This window comes from Meriones unguiculatus, chromosome 21, assembly GCF_030254825.1.
Source record: "Meriones unguiculatus strain TT.TT164.6M chromosome 21, Bangor_MerUng_6.1, whole genome shotgun sequence".
NCBI classification, from domain to species: Eukaryota; Metazoa; Chordata; class Mammalia; order Rodentia; family Muridae; genus Meriones; species Meriones unguiculatus.
In genome coordinates, this window is record NC_083368.1 from 34150479 (window position 1) to 34166119 (window position 15641).

General features: G+C 39.3%; 1 protein-coding gene across 2 annotated transcripts in view; it reads right to left on the reverse strand.

Annotated features, from left to right (window-relative positions):
* Positions 1-550: 550 nt before the first annotated feature.
* Calcr (calcitonin receptor) overlaps positions 551-15641 on the reverse strand; it is a 78417-nt gene continuing 63326 nt past the window's right edge. For both annotated transcript variants that reach the window (XM_060373860.1, XM_021660217.2), the window contains 6 exons: positions 11733-11886; positions 8668-8728; positions 8518-8584; positions 7601-7819; positions 6600-6641; positions 551-2594 (listed from right to left, as the gene is read on the reverse strand). In XM_060373860.1, coding sequence (XP_060229843.1) covers positions 2346-2594; positions 6600-6641; positions 7601-7819; positions 8518-8584; positions 8668-8728; positions 11733-11886 — 792 coding nt within the window. In that variant the 3' untranslated portion in view covers positions 551-2345. The remainder of the gene's footprint in view (positions 2595-6599; positions 6642-7600; positions 7820-8517; positions 8585-8667; positions 8729-11732; positions 11887-15641) is intronic.

Consider the following 15641-nt stretch of genomic DNA (forward strand, 5'->3'; position numbering starts at 1 on the left):
GGTTTTCTGTTTCATGGTTTTCAGATATGAAAAAATCTTTCTAATAGTGGTTTTTAATGGTATTTAATTAGTTACTTTTTATTCAGTCTTAATCTTTCTCTCAAATTATATTGGAAATATGTAATTATAACAATTCTAATAACCTGAGGTGACACTGAACAGATCAAGTCTGGCTCCAGAATAATAAAAGGCAATACAGAAAAAAATGATTTTATACTTCTCTATCCTGGATTTCTTTGCTGTAACCCCCAAATGTATCTAATAACAGACTGACAGTTATGGATGGTTTCATATTATCAAGGGCGTGAGGGCTGTGCCACTGGGTGAGACTGAAAGTGGTTACACTAATAAAGATAAGCACCTTGTGCTTCATGTACGTCATTTCTAACCTGTGTTTTCCTTTCTTTATCCCTCCCACAAAACAAACACGATGGGATGTTGGTAGCTTATGGCTGAAATGAAGAATGCATGGAATGAGCAGAGACAAGATGAATGAATGGAAGATGAAAATATATTTCTTTAGAAAAATATGCAAATATACATCTTTGCCTTTTCAATATGCTCTGTATTAATTTATACATGTACATAGCAGAAGCGCTTCACACAATTTAGGTATTACATGCAACACTATGATGAGCCAGTTTGATTTCATCAGCCCCTACTACACCAGCACAATAACATCTCAAATACTTCAGCAATATATTATCACATTTGTACTACTAGAGCTGCCTGAAACACACTGGTTTTGATGTTTGTAAACAAAAAATAGGAACATCACCATGTAACACTGTGATTGGATAAAATACCTTCGTTTCAATTCCTCCCTTACATTTGGTAAAGGAGACACACTCAGTATCCAAGGTCTATAGTCACTAGGAAAATACAGTTTTTCTCTGGGTGCACCAAATATGTAACCAGGACGAATCAGGTTACTTTTCAATCACTTCTGAAAGGCAGTGCCATAGGATGACAGATGAGACAAGATTTTGGAGGGGTTTCAATGAAGTTCCTAATTTTTCAAACAAATTAAATAATGGTAACTGATTGCTGTTGCAGATTAAGAAATCAGTGATGATACTGGTTTATTCATGGACCTTTGAATATCTTATATTGGGGAGTAAAGAGAGATGTGGAAATATAATACAGGGTTTTGATGAGAAGCTGTTTTTACTTTAAGATGAATTAATATGTGGTTAAACTCCAAGTCCTTCTGCTGTGTATTTTTTTTCCCTCCTGTTTTGCTAATAGCAGCAAACAGGAGGTCAACTAGAAACTGATTTATAATTAGCCACACGGAGTCTTCCTGGGAAACCCAGAGATCTTGTTAAGCTTTGAAGCTGGGTGGAAGGCAGTTAATGGACTTGTATGGAGTCTTTTAATTACCAGCCGTAAACAAATCTATCTCTTGCTGCTAGATAGCACCCAAGGGCAAGAGGTAATCTTCTTTATAAACCTTGAAGTGATTTGCTTTATAAATCCTGTAGTTTAGGAAAGTGGAAAACTCTCTTTAAAGAATGTTCTCTTTCACAGAGAATTATGTTTTTGGCAGTTTTGTGAAAAATTTGGCAATTGATTCTTGGTGACCTCCCAACTGATAAATGTCAGTGACCAAAGCACATGCAACACTGCGATCAAATCCTTACAACATTCGGGTCTGCCTGTGGATTTTTTTTGGATTATCCAAAAGCCATCTGAGGAGGGTACAATTTGAGCAAACTCACTCTAAATGTTGTACATCTTCCTGCCCAGTACACAGACCTTCTTCCCACGCTCTTACTCATTCGTGTGCTTAAAAGACATCACCTTTCCGAGGTCATGCTATTTGTGCAGTTTTTACACCATATGGATGATGATGGTAAAATGTGTAATAACAGGAATTGATTGAAATAAAAAAATTAAAAATCAGATCCATAGCCAAATACAGAAATAGTCTAATTCAAAATCTAGTGTTAAAATTAAAAACCTTGAGAGTGATTGTAATTTCTCAGCGGTACAAATGGCTGGAGGTTAACAGGGAGCACCCTGTTCCGAGCCAGGTCAATTTAGTGGCAATTTCTGGATACCTTGACTGCATTCCTATGACATTGGCATCTCCGTCCTAGATGAATGATGGAGTTCACGAGTTGCAGTGGGAGATTCTATTCCTAGACTGTCTCCCAAAGCAATAGTACCAAGGATCACTCTCTTCAACATCACTATGGACAAAATTCACTTAATACTTCTTCACAAATGATATGCTCAGCTCCTGGGGGGGGGAGAAATGGGGATCACTTGGAATGCATGGTCTATCTTTCCCCCAGGAAAGGAAGGCTCAGTGGACCACAATGCTTGGGGCGGCTTCACATTCAAGCGGATTCGTCTTGCTGGATGACGTTCATGGGGATCATTTCAGCAGCCTCTTCGCCTTGATTGTTGTTGACAGGAGCGTTCCTTGGCTCCTGGTGGCAGATGTAGATGGGGAGGTCACCTGGCTCCTCAAAGGCGGTGGCGCGGGGAGCCGCAACCACGCGGTTGGTGGGGCGGCGGCGCCTTCCCCAGCGCTGGCTCCACTGGATCTTCATCTGCGCCCACTGGCGCTTCACGGCGACTTGGACCTGAAAGAGCAGAGGGAGCTTTGTTTCCAATGGCTGCCAGCTGTGACCCAAGCAAACCTCACTTGTATGACTCTTGGGGCTTATTCTTATTTAAAGGAGGTTAAATTGTAGACCTGATCTAAGAACTGAGTTTTATTCTGTGACTATGAAATATACCACCCAGGAATAACAATAGGTCAATCCAAGGAGTTTGTTACTTTTCTAGGTAACAACCAGCAAATCTATCTGGCAGTTTTGAGCAAAGCTTTCTGTCTTGGCTCTTATAGCCTGCAAAGAAAGGTTGATTCGTTTCATAAAGTAGCAGACATGTCTCATCAGAGGGAAGGAGCTGAGAAAATTTTACCTGCTGTCATTCATGCTAAGACATGAATGTATCAAAATCTGAGCTTTTGGCTCATGAAAATATAGCCATAAACCACAACAGAGCCCTAAATTTTATGACAATGGACCCATGTTGTGTGTTTACCTTTACCCAGCAAGGCTCCAAATGAGGTGTTCCAGATAAAAAGCCTGACTACATCAGTGAAAACATTTCAAGAACGAGACTTAAGTCTCTTTTTTGTAGAAAAACAGTCAGAATGACTTGGTAACCAGGTCTTTTGAAATACTGGACTTTTCAAACAAACTATAGATGTATGTGTTTGGGTGTAGCATTTTAGATACAAGTGTATTTTAAACAGAGAGACAAAATGTTGATGTGGTGAGGAGCAGGTTGCGTCATGCAGCTGGACTTAGTCTTGATAAAAGCCACACAGGGACACAGCTTGGCATAAAGCATTCCGTGAGTACTTACTGACTGATTGCCACAGGCCATATTATAATCACTTGATGTGAATTAATCTGTTTAATCCTCACAGCAGCCTTCCTACAAGGGCACCGCTGTTGTGTTCTCTTACAGATGTGAGGGGCTTAGATTGTGCCTTGTGTGCACAGTAAGGGAGCTGCAGCGTGGCAGAACTCAAGTTCCAAGTGAAGCCTGGCTGTGTTTGGACTGTAGATAAGCCATTTGATGTCAGGCTTATAATCAATATACTCTTGAGAAACGAGGAAAGATGCCAGTTCAGTATCTTTGGAGAGGCAATGTCTGTAGATAAAGGGAAATGATAGTTTCCATGGATTCGGCATCTCTTAGATACCAACATTGTCCTTATAGCTAAAGCTTACTTGGAGTTTTAGAGGCATCATGGCAGACAGTTATAAATGTAGTGTTAGTTGGCAGAAGTATCCCACAGGAAAAAACAAAACAAAATAAAAAAAACCTCTTGCTTTTGTCTCAGCCATCCTTTTGCAATCCTTACCAGAGTATCCACATAACCTAAGTTACTCAGCCCAACATGAGGCCAAAGGGTATGAAGTAAAATTTAATATTTAAAATTATTATTATGGAAGTTAGCAAGCTTCTCTAATTGCATTCCAAATTTATGAGGCATTCTTTTGTATGGTGATGGCAGTCTGCTTCCAATCTGCTCTCATTTCTGAAGTGTATGTATAGAAATGGGCCCCAAGCAGCATGTGAAAGATACTGCAATGATGACAGTCTAATAAGGGTAATTATGTCTTATAGTGTAGACTGATATAGTACTTGGACTATATGGTGCTTTGATGATAAGAGTAAGGGAATTACATTTGTGATCTTGCAACAACAAACAAACAAACAAACAAACAAAAACAAAAACAAAAAAACCCAACCCTGAGGCTCTTATTGATTCTAAAAAGCAGTAGAAATGTTTAGAGACACCAAGGGCTAAGCACAACATACGCTATGGATTATTTGTTTATTGCTTATTTTGAAAATTAACAAAAAACAACTTTAACTTCCCCCTTGATTTTTATCAATTCATTTATTGCTGAATTTGGAAAAATGAAAGCTTTGCCTGATGGTCTGAAGACACAATTGTTCTTGATGGCTCTGTATTAAGCTGGTATGTTTAGGCCTTGGTTCCCATACATGAGGAGACAAACATTTTACGGAAACCTTCTTGGTTAGATTTGAATGCTTTGGTGTGCATGCCTATTTTCCTGTTAAATTTATCCTAAGTGTCCTTAGTTACATGTCTGAGACGCCCAAAGCCTTTATAGCTAAGTTCTGCCCTTCAGGCATCACTCTGTCACCACAGCCTGGCACACCTGATCCTCGTAGCCAATCGGTGGACCTCTATGTAAGGCTTTATTTTCCATGATGGTTGTCACTGACAGTAACATGCTGACAATGAATCAAAACTAAATTTTCAATTTTTTATCATTGCATTGCTGACTTATCAGTCCCTGGGATCTTTGCCAAAACTCAGTAATTAGCCAGGCAAAGTCTCCAGACAGACTTATCTCAGATGTAGCTGGATGTAACCTCCTATGAAAGTGAGAGCCTTGCCTGTATCCAGTGACAGAAGGGGAAGTATATGCAGTGCCCAGCTGAGACCCAGATGCCTGACATCCATGTGATGGTGATATTACATTTGGCGCAGCATCCTATTTTTCTAATATTAGAAATGTCACGTTTACACCTTCCTCTAGCTACATGATCTTAATGAAAACAGGAATGTTTCAAAAACAGGAAAAAGAAAACCCATATGCAATAAACTCCAGCTATTTCAACTGTCGTGAGTACCCCTTGGGCTTTCTTTCTATGTCTGAGACTCCCAAGAGACATTGTAGTTAAGGCACAGTACATACTGTGGGCAATTTTACAAATGCGTACAGTCCTCTTGTGCTTTCCGAGGCCTGACCTCGCTGAGCCTCTTTTAGCACTGTTTTAGATGAAAGAATTTGTTTTGTATATTAAAACAAACTTAAAATGTAAGAGTCCACATGCACAGAGTATCCTCACTGGGGCCGCAGTATTCTACATGATATAAGCCCTATTTATATTTTAGCTTTTACTGTTAAAGAATAAAGGCAGGAGAAGAAGTTACTCTACCAGCTACCAACGCAAGCATATCTCATTTAACTCCAGACTCCTACTATGTCCCTTAGCAATCATGAGTACACAAACACAATTTATTGAGTGGAGGAATAAGCTGTTGGATAAAAGAATAAGATGTATCAATGAAAAAAAAATAAACATTTTCTGACTTGGATTTGGAGATGGGATTCAGGTGACAAAGCAAACAAGTGTTTTAGATATTTAAAGTATTATTAAAAAAATAGAACAGGTATTAGGTACCATTGTGCTTAGAAAATGTTCTTAAACAGTAACAGGATAGTATATGGTCATATAATAACAAACTGTGGTTTGCTTTGAATAGAATTATTTTTAATGGAAATTAATTACCAATGACAAGAATACTTGTGCATTAAAATGATGTGGTCTCTATAGAGAACTGTATAATTTCTAGGGAAGGATCACATATATAGATAATTTAACTGAATATTAGTTAATTTGATTGAGAATTAGAAAGTCTGGACTCTGGTCCTGGCTGTTCCAATTGTATTGGTGGCAGTGGGACAGCAACACCATGTTTTTTTTTTTGGAACTCAGACTCCCAGCTAAAATTTGAGGGGAACTTTTGAATTGTGTTCTTTAAGATTGTGGAGGTTCACTGGAGGAATCTCTAGGGATATAGCTGCTCCCTTTTCACATTTTACACACTGAGTTTTCAGGCATGATTTTGTTAGAAGAAACTGCCTTGGTGGCTTGGTTGGATAAGTCTCTGCAGTACACGGATCCAGATATTCAGTTTATTATAGAAGGGTTTACTCCATGACGGCAGCCACTGACGGCAATACACTGACAGTGAATCAAAATCAAAATTTTAATTTTATCATCGCGTTGCTGATGTATCGGCTAAGGGAGCTCTTGGCTGTATGTGTAGTTTCACCGCACACCCTTAAGTGAAATTCAGCCTGGGGTAGTAGAAAAAAAAATATCCCTACTATCCTATTACACACAACCCTCTGTGAGAGCATGTAGAAATGAGATCTGGCGAAACTGCGCTACAGTCCTTTGCAAACTGTAAAATGCTGGCTTTACACATGTGAGTGTTGGTATTCCGTGAGATGCAGGCTTACCTCATGGTTGCAGAAGCAGTAGATGGTGGCCACAAAGAATCCCTAAAAAGAGAAGGGAAAATGCAGCTGAAGGGTTTTGTGTTTGTATGATGTCATTTTACACAATCACCACACAGACTGTCTAGAGAGAGGAAAATTCCACTCTGAAACAGAATGTCAAAGTTTGATGAAGCAGAAAGGCAGGGGAAAGAGTGATGTTAAAGATGCTACTACTGTTCAGCAACTAGCAAGGGTCCTAGGGAATTTGCTTAATATATTATTCCATTTAGTACGGGCAGCTTTAGTGATTGTGTTGATTATAGTGGATTGGGAGAGCCTTTGTACTTTAAAAAGTTAAAAGCTATGATTAACAGAGGAATCTTTTGCAGGTCTGAGTGTGAAGCCGTGGATTGTTAGTTAGTGAGGGACTATGCCACATATGACTCTACGAAACCCGGACTCAAAATACCTAGTTGTAGCCTTTATCAGAACTTTTAACCTGGGCCAAATCTTTAGAGCAAATGGAAACAAGGCACCTGTTCTCTTTTCTGGTTTGGCTAACTTCAGCCCAGGACTGCACTGATTCATTTTGTGACCTCCTACATGAGAAACATGAGAAACCCAGGCATAGTGACTGTCCCTGTACAGGCCTAGAACTGTCATGGATAGGTTCCGGCAGCGAAAGCTGAAGGAGCGCGGGGGGGGGGGGAAGGGCAGCTCTGCGCAAATGTGTTGCCCTCATCACTCCAGAGTCACATTGGTTTATGAAAGAAATGCTCGCAGCTACTTGATATGTGAAAAGCTGTCTAGGGGCCATTACAGGGTCCTGAATATCAATAAAGCGGAAACAAATGCCTCATAAAGCCCGATTTCCTTCAAAAGTTTTGCTTGGGCCTGCTGAGTCGAAAGCTATGCGTCCTGACTTTTAAGATCATAATCTCACAGCGGAGACTGTGGGCTTTCGTCAGATGGGCCTACCAGGGCAACAAGCCACCGAGTGAACACGGGGTTGGTGTCCTTACCTGGAAATGAATCAGAGAGTGCATGACGTAGTCATAGATCTTCCCAAGCACCTTGTTGGAAGGCCTCCAGGGGAACACGACAAACTGGATCCCCAGCAGGGGCACAAGAACCATGGTGGCCTTCACAGCCTTCAGGTACCTGTAGGTTTCAGCCTCATGTGTCTGCCTCAGCTTGGTCACGAGCACGCGGACGATGTTGAGCAGAAAGAAGAAGTTGACCTGCAGAGATTCGCAAGAGCAAATACTCCATTACCGGGCTGCGGACAGTGTGGCACTGCCCGGACTAATGGCTAGAGATCTTTCAAAATAAAAGATGCTGACAAGGCTTGGGGAGCCAGCCCGAATGCCAGTCTAACTTGTTCCGTTACTGATGGATGCCTCCTCAGTGCCGGGGGGCAGAGTGTGGCCATCCGGATCTCAGTCCATTTTATATTTATTTATTTTTATTTTTCAGTAGGAAAAAAACAAAACAAAAACAAAAACACTTGCCATCACCCTAGGCATGCAAATGAGTTTCTCCACCTGCACAGTAAAATACATTTGTTTTGAAGAATATAATTGGTTCCTTTATGATAGAAATGGCATTAAATTAGCTTTATTTTGTAGCTACAGTACACATGCCACATAGACATACTCATAAAGCTGGGCAATGACAGTGATGGCAATATATATATATATATATATGTATACATTTTTTAATTTAATTTTTTCTTTATTATTATTATTATTTATTACAACTTATTCACTTTGTATCCTGGCTATACCCTCCCATCTCATCCCAGTTCTACCCCCCCTCCTCCCCCCATATCCCTCCCCTTGTCCACTGATAGGGGCAGTCCTCCTCCCCTACTATCTGACCATATAGCCTATCAGGTCTCATCAGGACACTGGCGATATATTCGAAAATCAATTCTTACCACCAGAGCCATCATGACGGGTCCATGGATGATGTAGAGCAGGTGGGTGTCCGAACTCAGCCAGCAGCTGAACGGAAAGAAAGCAAAGGTCCACATCAGTACAGGTGTGCTTCGGAACACAGTTAGCCTAAAACTCAGCGTGATACTTACTTGTCATTGTAGTAGATGGCACGAGTGACAGCGTGGATGATGGTTGGCACCACTGGGAACCCTAAAATCGGGCAAAGCACAAATCAGACGTGGCTCCCATGCCATAAGCTTACCTACGATTGGATGGTAGTGGCATCCAATGGTAGTGGCAAATTGATTGTGGCTACCAAGACCTTCTCGTGATGTTTGCTTCTCCGTTATCTTCGGTGAAGCCAGAGGGAACCACTCCTGGCTGCAGGAGCAGCACCAGCTTGTGGAGTCTGGCTAAAAGCACCCAGGCAATTAAAAGCCTTTCGAAATTCTTAGCTTGTGGCAGGCACATTGTAACTCGCAACCGTGACCCTCCCTAACACGGCTGGTTTTGAAGATGCTTTTGCTGATATTGTGAACTTCTCACCTGGTAAGAGACTGGGCCACCCTTAAGGGATGCTGTGAAAGCCTCCCTTGATGTTCATAGGATTCCTTTCGGGTATCTCAGTTCCCTGCTTACCTCCTGTACAATTCTTTTTAGAACAAGTATTTCATCGAAGCCAGTATAATCTTATCCCTCTACGTTCTGGCTGTGCCTTACAGAGGAAGTGTAGTGTCCTCTTTCTTGACTAAATCAAAGCACAAGCAAACATAATTAAAACTCCCCTTGAGTTTATATTCAGGAAAATACAGATGATATCTATTCACCATGCCAAATTACATATTTTAAAATAATTTTTTTCCATGAGTGTATTTTAAAGTTGTAATTTTCCTTTAAAAAAGATTGTCTTTTTTTTTTTTTTTACACAGATGTACCTAGTACATGATAATACAGCTTGATTTGATTGAAGCATCTGTAGAAAGAGGTTTGTTGTTACAGTCAGGTTAAGAAATGTGTCTCTAGAAAGAACTAAACTGGTACCCTTCAAATTTCAGTAAATGAGATGAAAAAAAAAGAGAGAAGGCCTCAAACTATTAGGTTTTCACATAAAATAATGTTGGTTTCTAAATGCATAAATTAAATAATTCAACAACACCACTGATTATATATTGGGTTGAAATAATTTTAACCTGGACTATTTACACAACATACGATTGTGCTACTCACAGCGGTTCTAACAGGCTATTTTTTTTTTTTGTTTGAATTTAAAGACTCAAAATTATTGTCTGGATCTGTTTTGAAATACACATTTTAGGATTAGACAACAAGAAACATATGCAATTATAAAAAGGAGTTTTGGAATCTGAGTCTACTTCTCCAGGTCCCTGAAGGCCAAGTATATTTCCTAGCTAATGGGGTAAGCCCTAGATATCACTTCTAGAGCTTGACACCTTCCTATGCCTATTGTGGCTTTTTAAAATATGCAGTTTAGGTTTTTCTCTCTGTTCCTATTCTTCTCATCCTCAAGACTTGCTTCTCTCTCTCTCTCTCTCTCTCTCTCTCTCTCTCTCTCTCTCTCTCTTTTACCAAAGATACTGAAAATAAGAGTGATACTTATTCCACAGGCTTTTCCTCCTCCCTTTTAAAAAATAGATTAAAAAATCCTGCTTGCTCAATGTGAAAATTCATAGATTTTCCTTCTTTCTGTTTATAACAAGGGGATGCCAGTAAGTCCAAAGCAGCCTGAAGACATTGCTTGGATATGAGAGATACTAAATACCAAATACTAAGAGATGCAATACAGACACAGAAAAGTGCAGCGAGGGGAGAATCATTCTTTCCTTTTCTGGTGGGGAGAATTTCATCACCATAGAGTTGTTCATTCACGGGATGGCTTTATCATGCCTCTAATAAATTTAGGTGTTGCATTCTCTTTTATATCCTGGATTTGGAACCATTTTTCATACGTGTGGCCTTGGGTTTGATGTCCCCTAAAGACTACCTAGTTCCCAGAAAATAGCTTGGGGGCATATTTTCTGCAGCCCAATTTTGAAGATTATTTTCAAAATAATCTTGTGGTGCATTACTTTACTGATATTGTAAAGTCTAGAACCTATGCTACTGTTGCAGTATTTTCAAAAGAGAAACCAACCGTATATAGTGTCAGCAGAAAGCTTTCTCTGTTACCTCACATCTTTTAACATTCCAGTGAAACATTTTGTTTTGAGAAGTTGTTTGGGCTTTCCTTTGTTTGTGTTCCTCCCGCACAAAGACAGTGCTGCTTCAAGGTCTAAGCCAAGGCTATTTCTTTAAAACGTGCCACTCTGTTTTTGAATAGTAAGGGATGTGGTAGATTTTAGTTCTTTTCTTTTCTCTCCCTCTCTGTCTCTCTTTCTCTGCCTCGCTCTCTGTGTCTATCTGTCTCTCTCTCTTTCTCTCTCTCCTTTCTCTCTGTGTATGTTAGGTAGAAGTGAACAGATTTTGGTATGTCCCAACATTGCACTGTTGTACTCTGCTTGACTTTCTGTCTTCCCAAATACCTACCTATAAGGAAGAAATCCTCCCTTTTGACACTTTCTTTCTGTGGTTAGAATACTGAACAAGAGATCTACTGCATTAGCTGGCCCTGGTTAGCAGTTCTGTGGTTACTATGAGTGTCATAGTCTTTATCACCCTATTTGGATCATGCTAATGAAGTTCTGAATATTTGCTGATCAAGGACAGTTGAAGTATTAAATCGGCATTTTGTTATCTTTCCTTCCCTTTTAATACAGGAGAACAACTCATTTTTCCCTTCTGTATTGTTCATGTGCTAAATAGAGATCTATATTGAGTTGTATACAAAGATGACAACCAGCTTTATAAGTACTTTGCAATACACCAGTATGGAAAGAAAAGTATAAATGTTCCTTCCAAGGTACTCTTCTCTCAGCTGAATGCCATAGGTGAGAATACATTTATAGCTAGCTCTGTTTTCATAAAATCTTTTCTGAGTTTTACAGATAGATACTTTCGAAACTCGTACAAAGAAGATTCCATCAATTGTGTTTCATAAAAAAAAAAATAGGTAAACTAGATTTGAAAGAAACATGTGAGGGAAAAGCTGCCAAAGACTGGAATTCTGACTGTGTTTTCTGAAATCAAGATGGGGAGAAGGGTATAAATATGCAAATGGGTAAATGGAGCGCAAAACCCAATTGTATGAAATACATACCCCAGCCAAGAAGATAGTACCAGCACAGGCGTTGCTCCTCAGTAAACACAGCCACAACGATGAGAGTGTGAAGGTAGATCCCTTCACAGAGCATCCAGAAATAGTTGCAAGCCATCATGTACTGATGGAAGAAGTGCAGAACCTTGCAACTTATCTGTTAGGGAGAAGTAAAACCCCTTAGTGGAGGGCAGTGGAGATCTGCTTGCAAAGGGAGGAGTACAATTATGAGCCAACACACTTGCATTGAACTCTCAAGAATTACCCTGAGTATTTGTCAATACGTGCTCTCTACATTTACAAATCAAAGGGACAGTGTGGAGGTCACAGGTATTGTATGTAGATAGCCACATGGGCTCTTGAAAGCTGAGGCCACAAAATATTCTTTTCTCCATCAAATTCTGGAGACTTACCTAGGCTAGGGAAATTCGGTTTCCTACAAGGTGTCTGAGACTAACAGTTTTAGAGATGGTCCAAGGCTTTGTACATGACTTCTGTTGTCTTTCCTCCTCCTGTGTTCCACGAGGCAAAACCCCCCTGACATAGTAAGTGCTGCCTCTGAAGCGAATTGGTTTATGAGCAGTGCCTTCTTACCCATAAAGAGGAGACCACCAGGGGAGAAAGTTCTTTTGTAGGGACCAGGAGCCCATGGTGATCCCAGGTTCTGTTTCCTATGGAGTCCTGTTTTCTGTATTAGGAACCAAGTGTCTGTCAAAACCTCTCTGGGCATTCGGACTGTGTCCTCAATGGCACTGGAACCAGGCCAGTGTAGAGTTAATTATGTATCTCTTGATCACCAACATGAGGACACCACAAACTGCAAAAGCATAATATCCCATCATTCCCTAGTCATTCTGGAGTAGGCATTTCCATCCTGATATTTTGGGTTAGAAAACTTGTTGTTGGCCTAAACTTGTGGGCAGTTACCAGCGTTTTTGCCCTTTATCTAGGAAATGTCTGTAGCACCCTTCGCTCACTCACATCAATGGAAATTATCTCCAGATGTATCCACATGTTATCTTTGGAGCAGAGTGTCTCTTGGGTTAAGAAGCCGTTTTCTTGGGACATCTCTCTTTAAATGCAGGAGACAACCACAAGGCAATGACGACAAAACTCAGCATTCTGATTTTAGAAAATGGCAAGTGGTTGTCTATACGACAGTTATTTTACCAAGTGATTTTGTTAGGTTGCTCCTAGGGGCTGCTTTGAGCCTAGCTGGATTTCAATTTTCCTTTCATAAAGCAATGTCACAAAGTGACTTTCCGTCCAAAGCACCTCTCTGGACTTGTACGTTTCTCCTGAATGCGTAAGAATTGTAATTCATTTAGTGGGAACAATATGCTGAGCCAATGTATTCTGGTATGCTTCTTTTCCCCCTTAGGATTCATAGGAGAAAGCCAGCTTGGCTCACGAAAAGGTAGCTATTTTGCTTTCAAAGGTAGAATCAACTTCTGGTTCTGACAGGTGGAAATAGAAATGTAGAAAAATCCACAACATCAGGATACCTAAAGCAATTTATGTTTGGCTTGGGAAAGAACTGGGATACACCAGTACTGCAGCCACTTCTTTAATTATCTTCCTTATCAGGATTGATTGATTGCCTGGGCCATCAGTTTTGTACTTGCTAAGTAACTACTTTCTATATTGGTTCCAAGACACCCAAACATCAAATTCAGTTGAGATTTTGGATTCCTTTTCAAGATTACTCTTTGAAATCCCAGCTTCCTCTGGATTGCTAGAGGCTCTCATGGTTTTCTCTTGTGGGAGGAAGAGATAAGTATGTGGAGATGATGGCCTTTGCCTATGTGATCCAGAGTAGGTGAGGTTTAGCCAAGTTCATTCTCATCATTCTTTGTAGTTACATTCAGAGACGTCATTATAAAAACTGAATTAACAGTAGTAACCAATATGTCTGCGTATAATACAAGGTGAGGGTTGTTTGAGGCCCTGGTCACAACATTTTCATCAATTAATCAATACATAGCTTTTGTTTGATATGTTTTGTTTACAGACACCTTATTAGATATATATATATGTATAGGTATACATATATATATTATTGATTCATCAATATTGAATTCTTGGCACACAGCACAATATCAACTACTTAAAAGAAATGTCCTTTGACACTTTCTTTCTTTTGCAAGCATATCAAGGCTTTTTTGTTATGCCTTAAAACAAATTTATCAAGGGAGAATTAAAAACAATAGCCATATATTCCTTAAAGATCTATTCTTGAAGAGTTCAATGCTTATGATCAAGGGAGTGGCCTTCTGGTGGCAAGACAGACAGGTAAACAGATAAATGTACCCATGCACAATGATTTCACTAAATACGTATTTTTTTTCTGTTAATCTGACTACACTATTATTTTAACAATTGTTTTCTCAGATACATAACAAAGTCTGGCATTTCAAAGAATCAATGAAGCCAACTAGAGGGGCTTGTTTTAAGAAAAATAAATTCTCTCCTCAGTTTGTGGACAACCAGCAAGGAGTGGAGTATTTTGCTGGGTACTGTAAAACTCTCTGCTTACACGCTAGCCTTTCTGCTTTTGAGGGGAGAGGGGAAGGCTTCAATGCACACTATTTGTACTAAAGGAGGAGGCTGACTATAAATTTACTTCTCAAATTCTTAGGAAAATATTGAAGCAAAATGGAGCAAATGCAAAGAATCTATCTTCTGTTTGTTTAGTTATCAAGGGACAAATAAGTTCTTTAGGAAATATGGCAAACATTTAAAAGTACATTGCTTACCAAAAAAAAAAAAAAAAAAAACCAAAAAATTCAAAATTAGTTTGAAGTGGGCTACCATGCTAACTCCAAAATGCTTTTCCCTGAACTAGTTTCTAATTTTACTTCTGCCAAGTCTTGTTTTAAAAGGGAAATAAGCTTTGTTGCTCATTTGAGTGATCACCAATGATTCAGCATGTTTGTTTACATTTTCGTGGGGCTTCTGTTTTCTCACCAGTTCACTTTAACACAAAAACAGGAGTGGGAAGCTTTGTTTACTTGATCAAGGGAAGATGAATCAATAAATCCATTTCTAAACATTTATCTTGATGTGTGAAAAGACACTTTGATCTGTGATCTGCGTTGATTCAGTTTTGAGGTTAATTTCAAAACGTGATGAATTTTCACATCTAGGTTCCACACTGAGTAAACCTACAGCGACTGTTGAGTGCGTAACGACTGCATCTTTTTATATCCGGCTCTTCCACTACCCTCCAAAGGATTTGCATTTGGCAATATTGAGAGAGAGGTCAGCAACAGGCGCTTTTTCAATTTAAATGAATATGGCTTTGCGTGTGGCTCATAACGCTGCTCAATTGAGTGTTTCAACCCTTAATTAATATCATTATTTAGTGTGTAAATGAGAATTGCTTACTCAAGAGTGGACACAATTTTTCAGGGCTTTTTATTGTAATTAAATAGTTCTGAAATTCTTGGCAATATTTGTAGAAATCAAAACATATCTGAATGGAACAGGCTGCTGACATCCATAGAAAATGTAAAATGTTGGACTAAACTCTCCTAAATGGAATTTTCTTTTTTTTAATGTCAGTTGCATTTTGGGTCTTTGTCATGTTTTTCTAAGTGTCAGAAAGGGTATCTTTTGATGATGGCACTAAATAAAGTATCCAAATAAACCCTGTTGCTTTTCTCGTGTGTCACTGCTAAAAGAGCTGTTTTACTTTGCACAACATTTTTTTTTTAAATTGGTGTATTAGTAGGTTCCATTAGATGCACGCAGAAACTCTTCAGTAGTCAATACTTAACTACCATTAACAAAGTTTTCTAGTTTCCTTTACTAAGTAAAAGTATTCTATTGTTTCACTATGCCTTGTTTTTCCATAAAAACTTTTCAGGTTTCAAATTGACAGTTTAACATATTCATGACTGAGTTAATAAA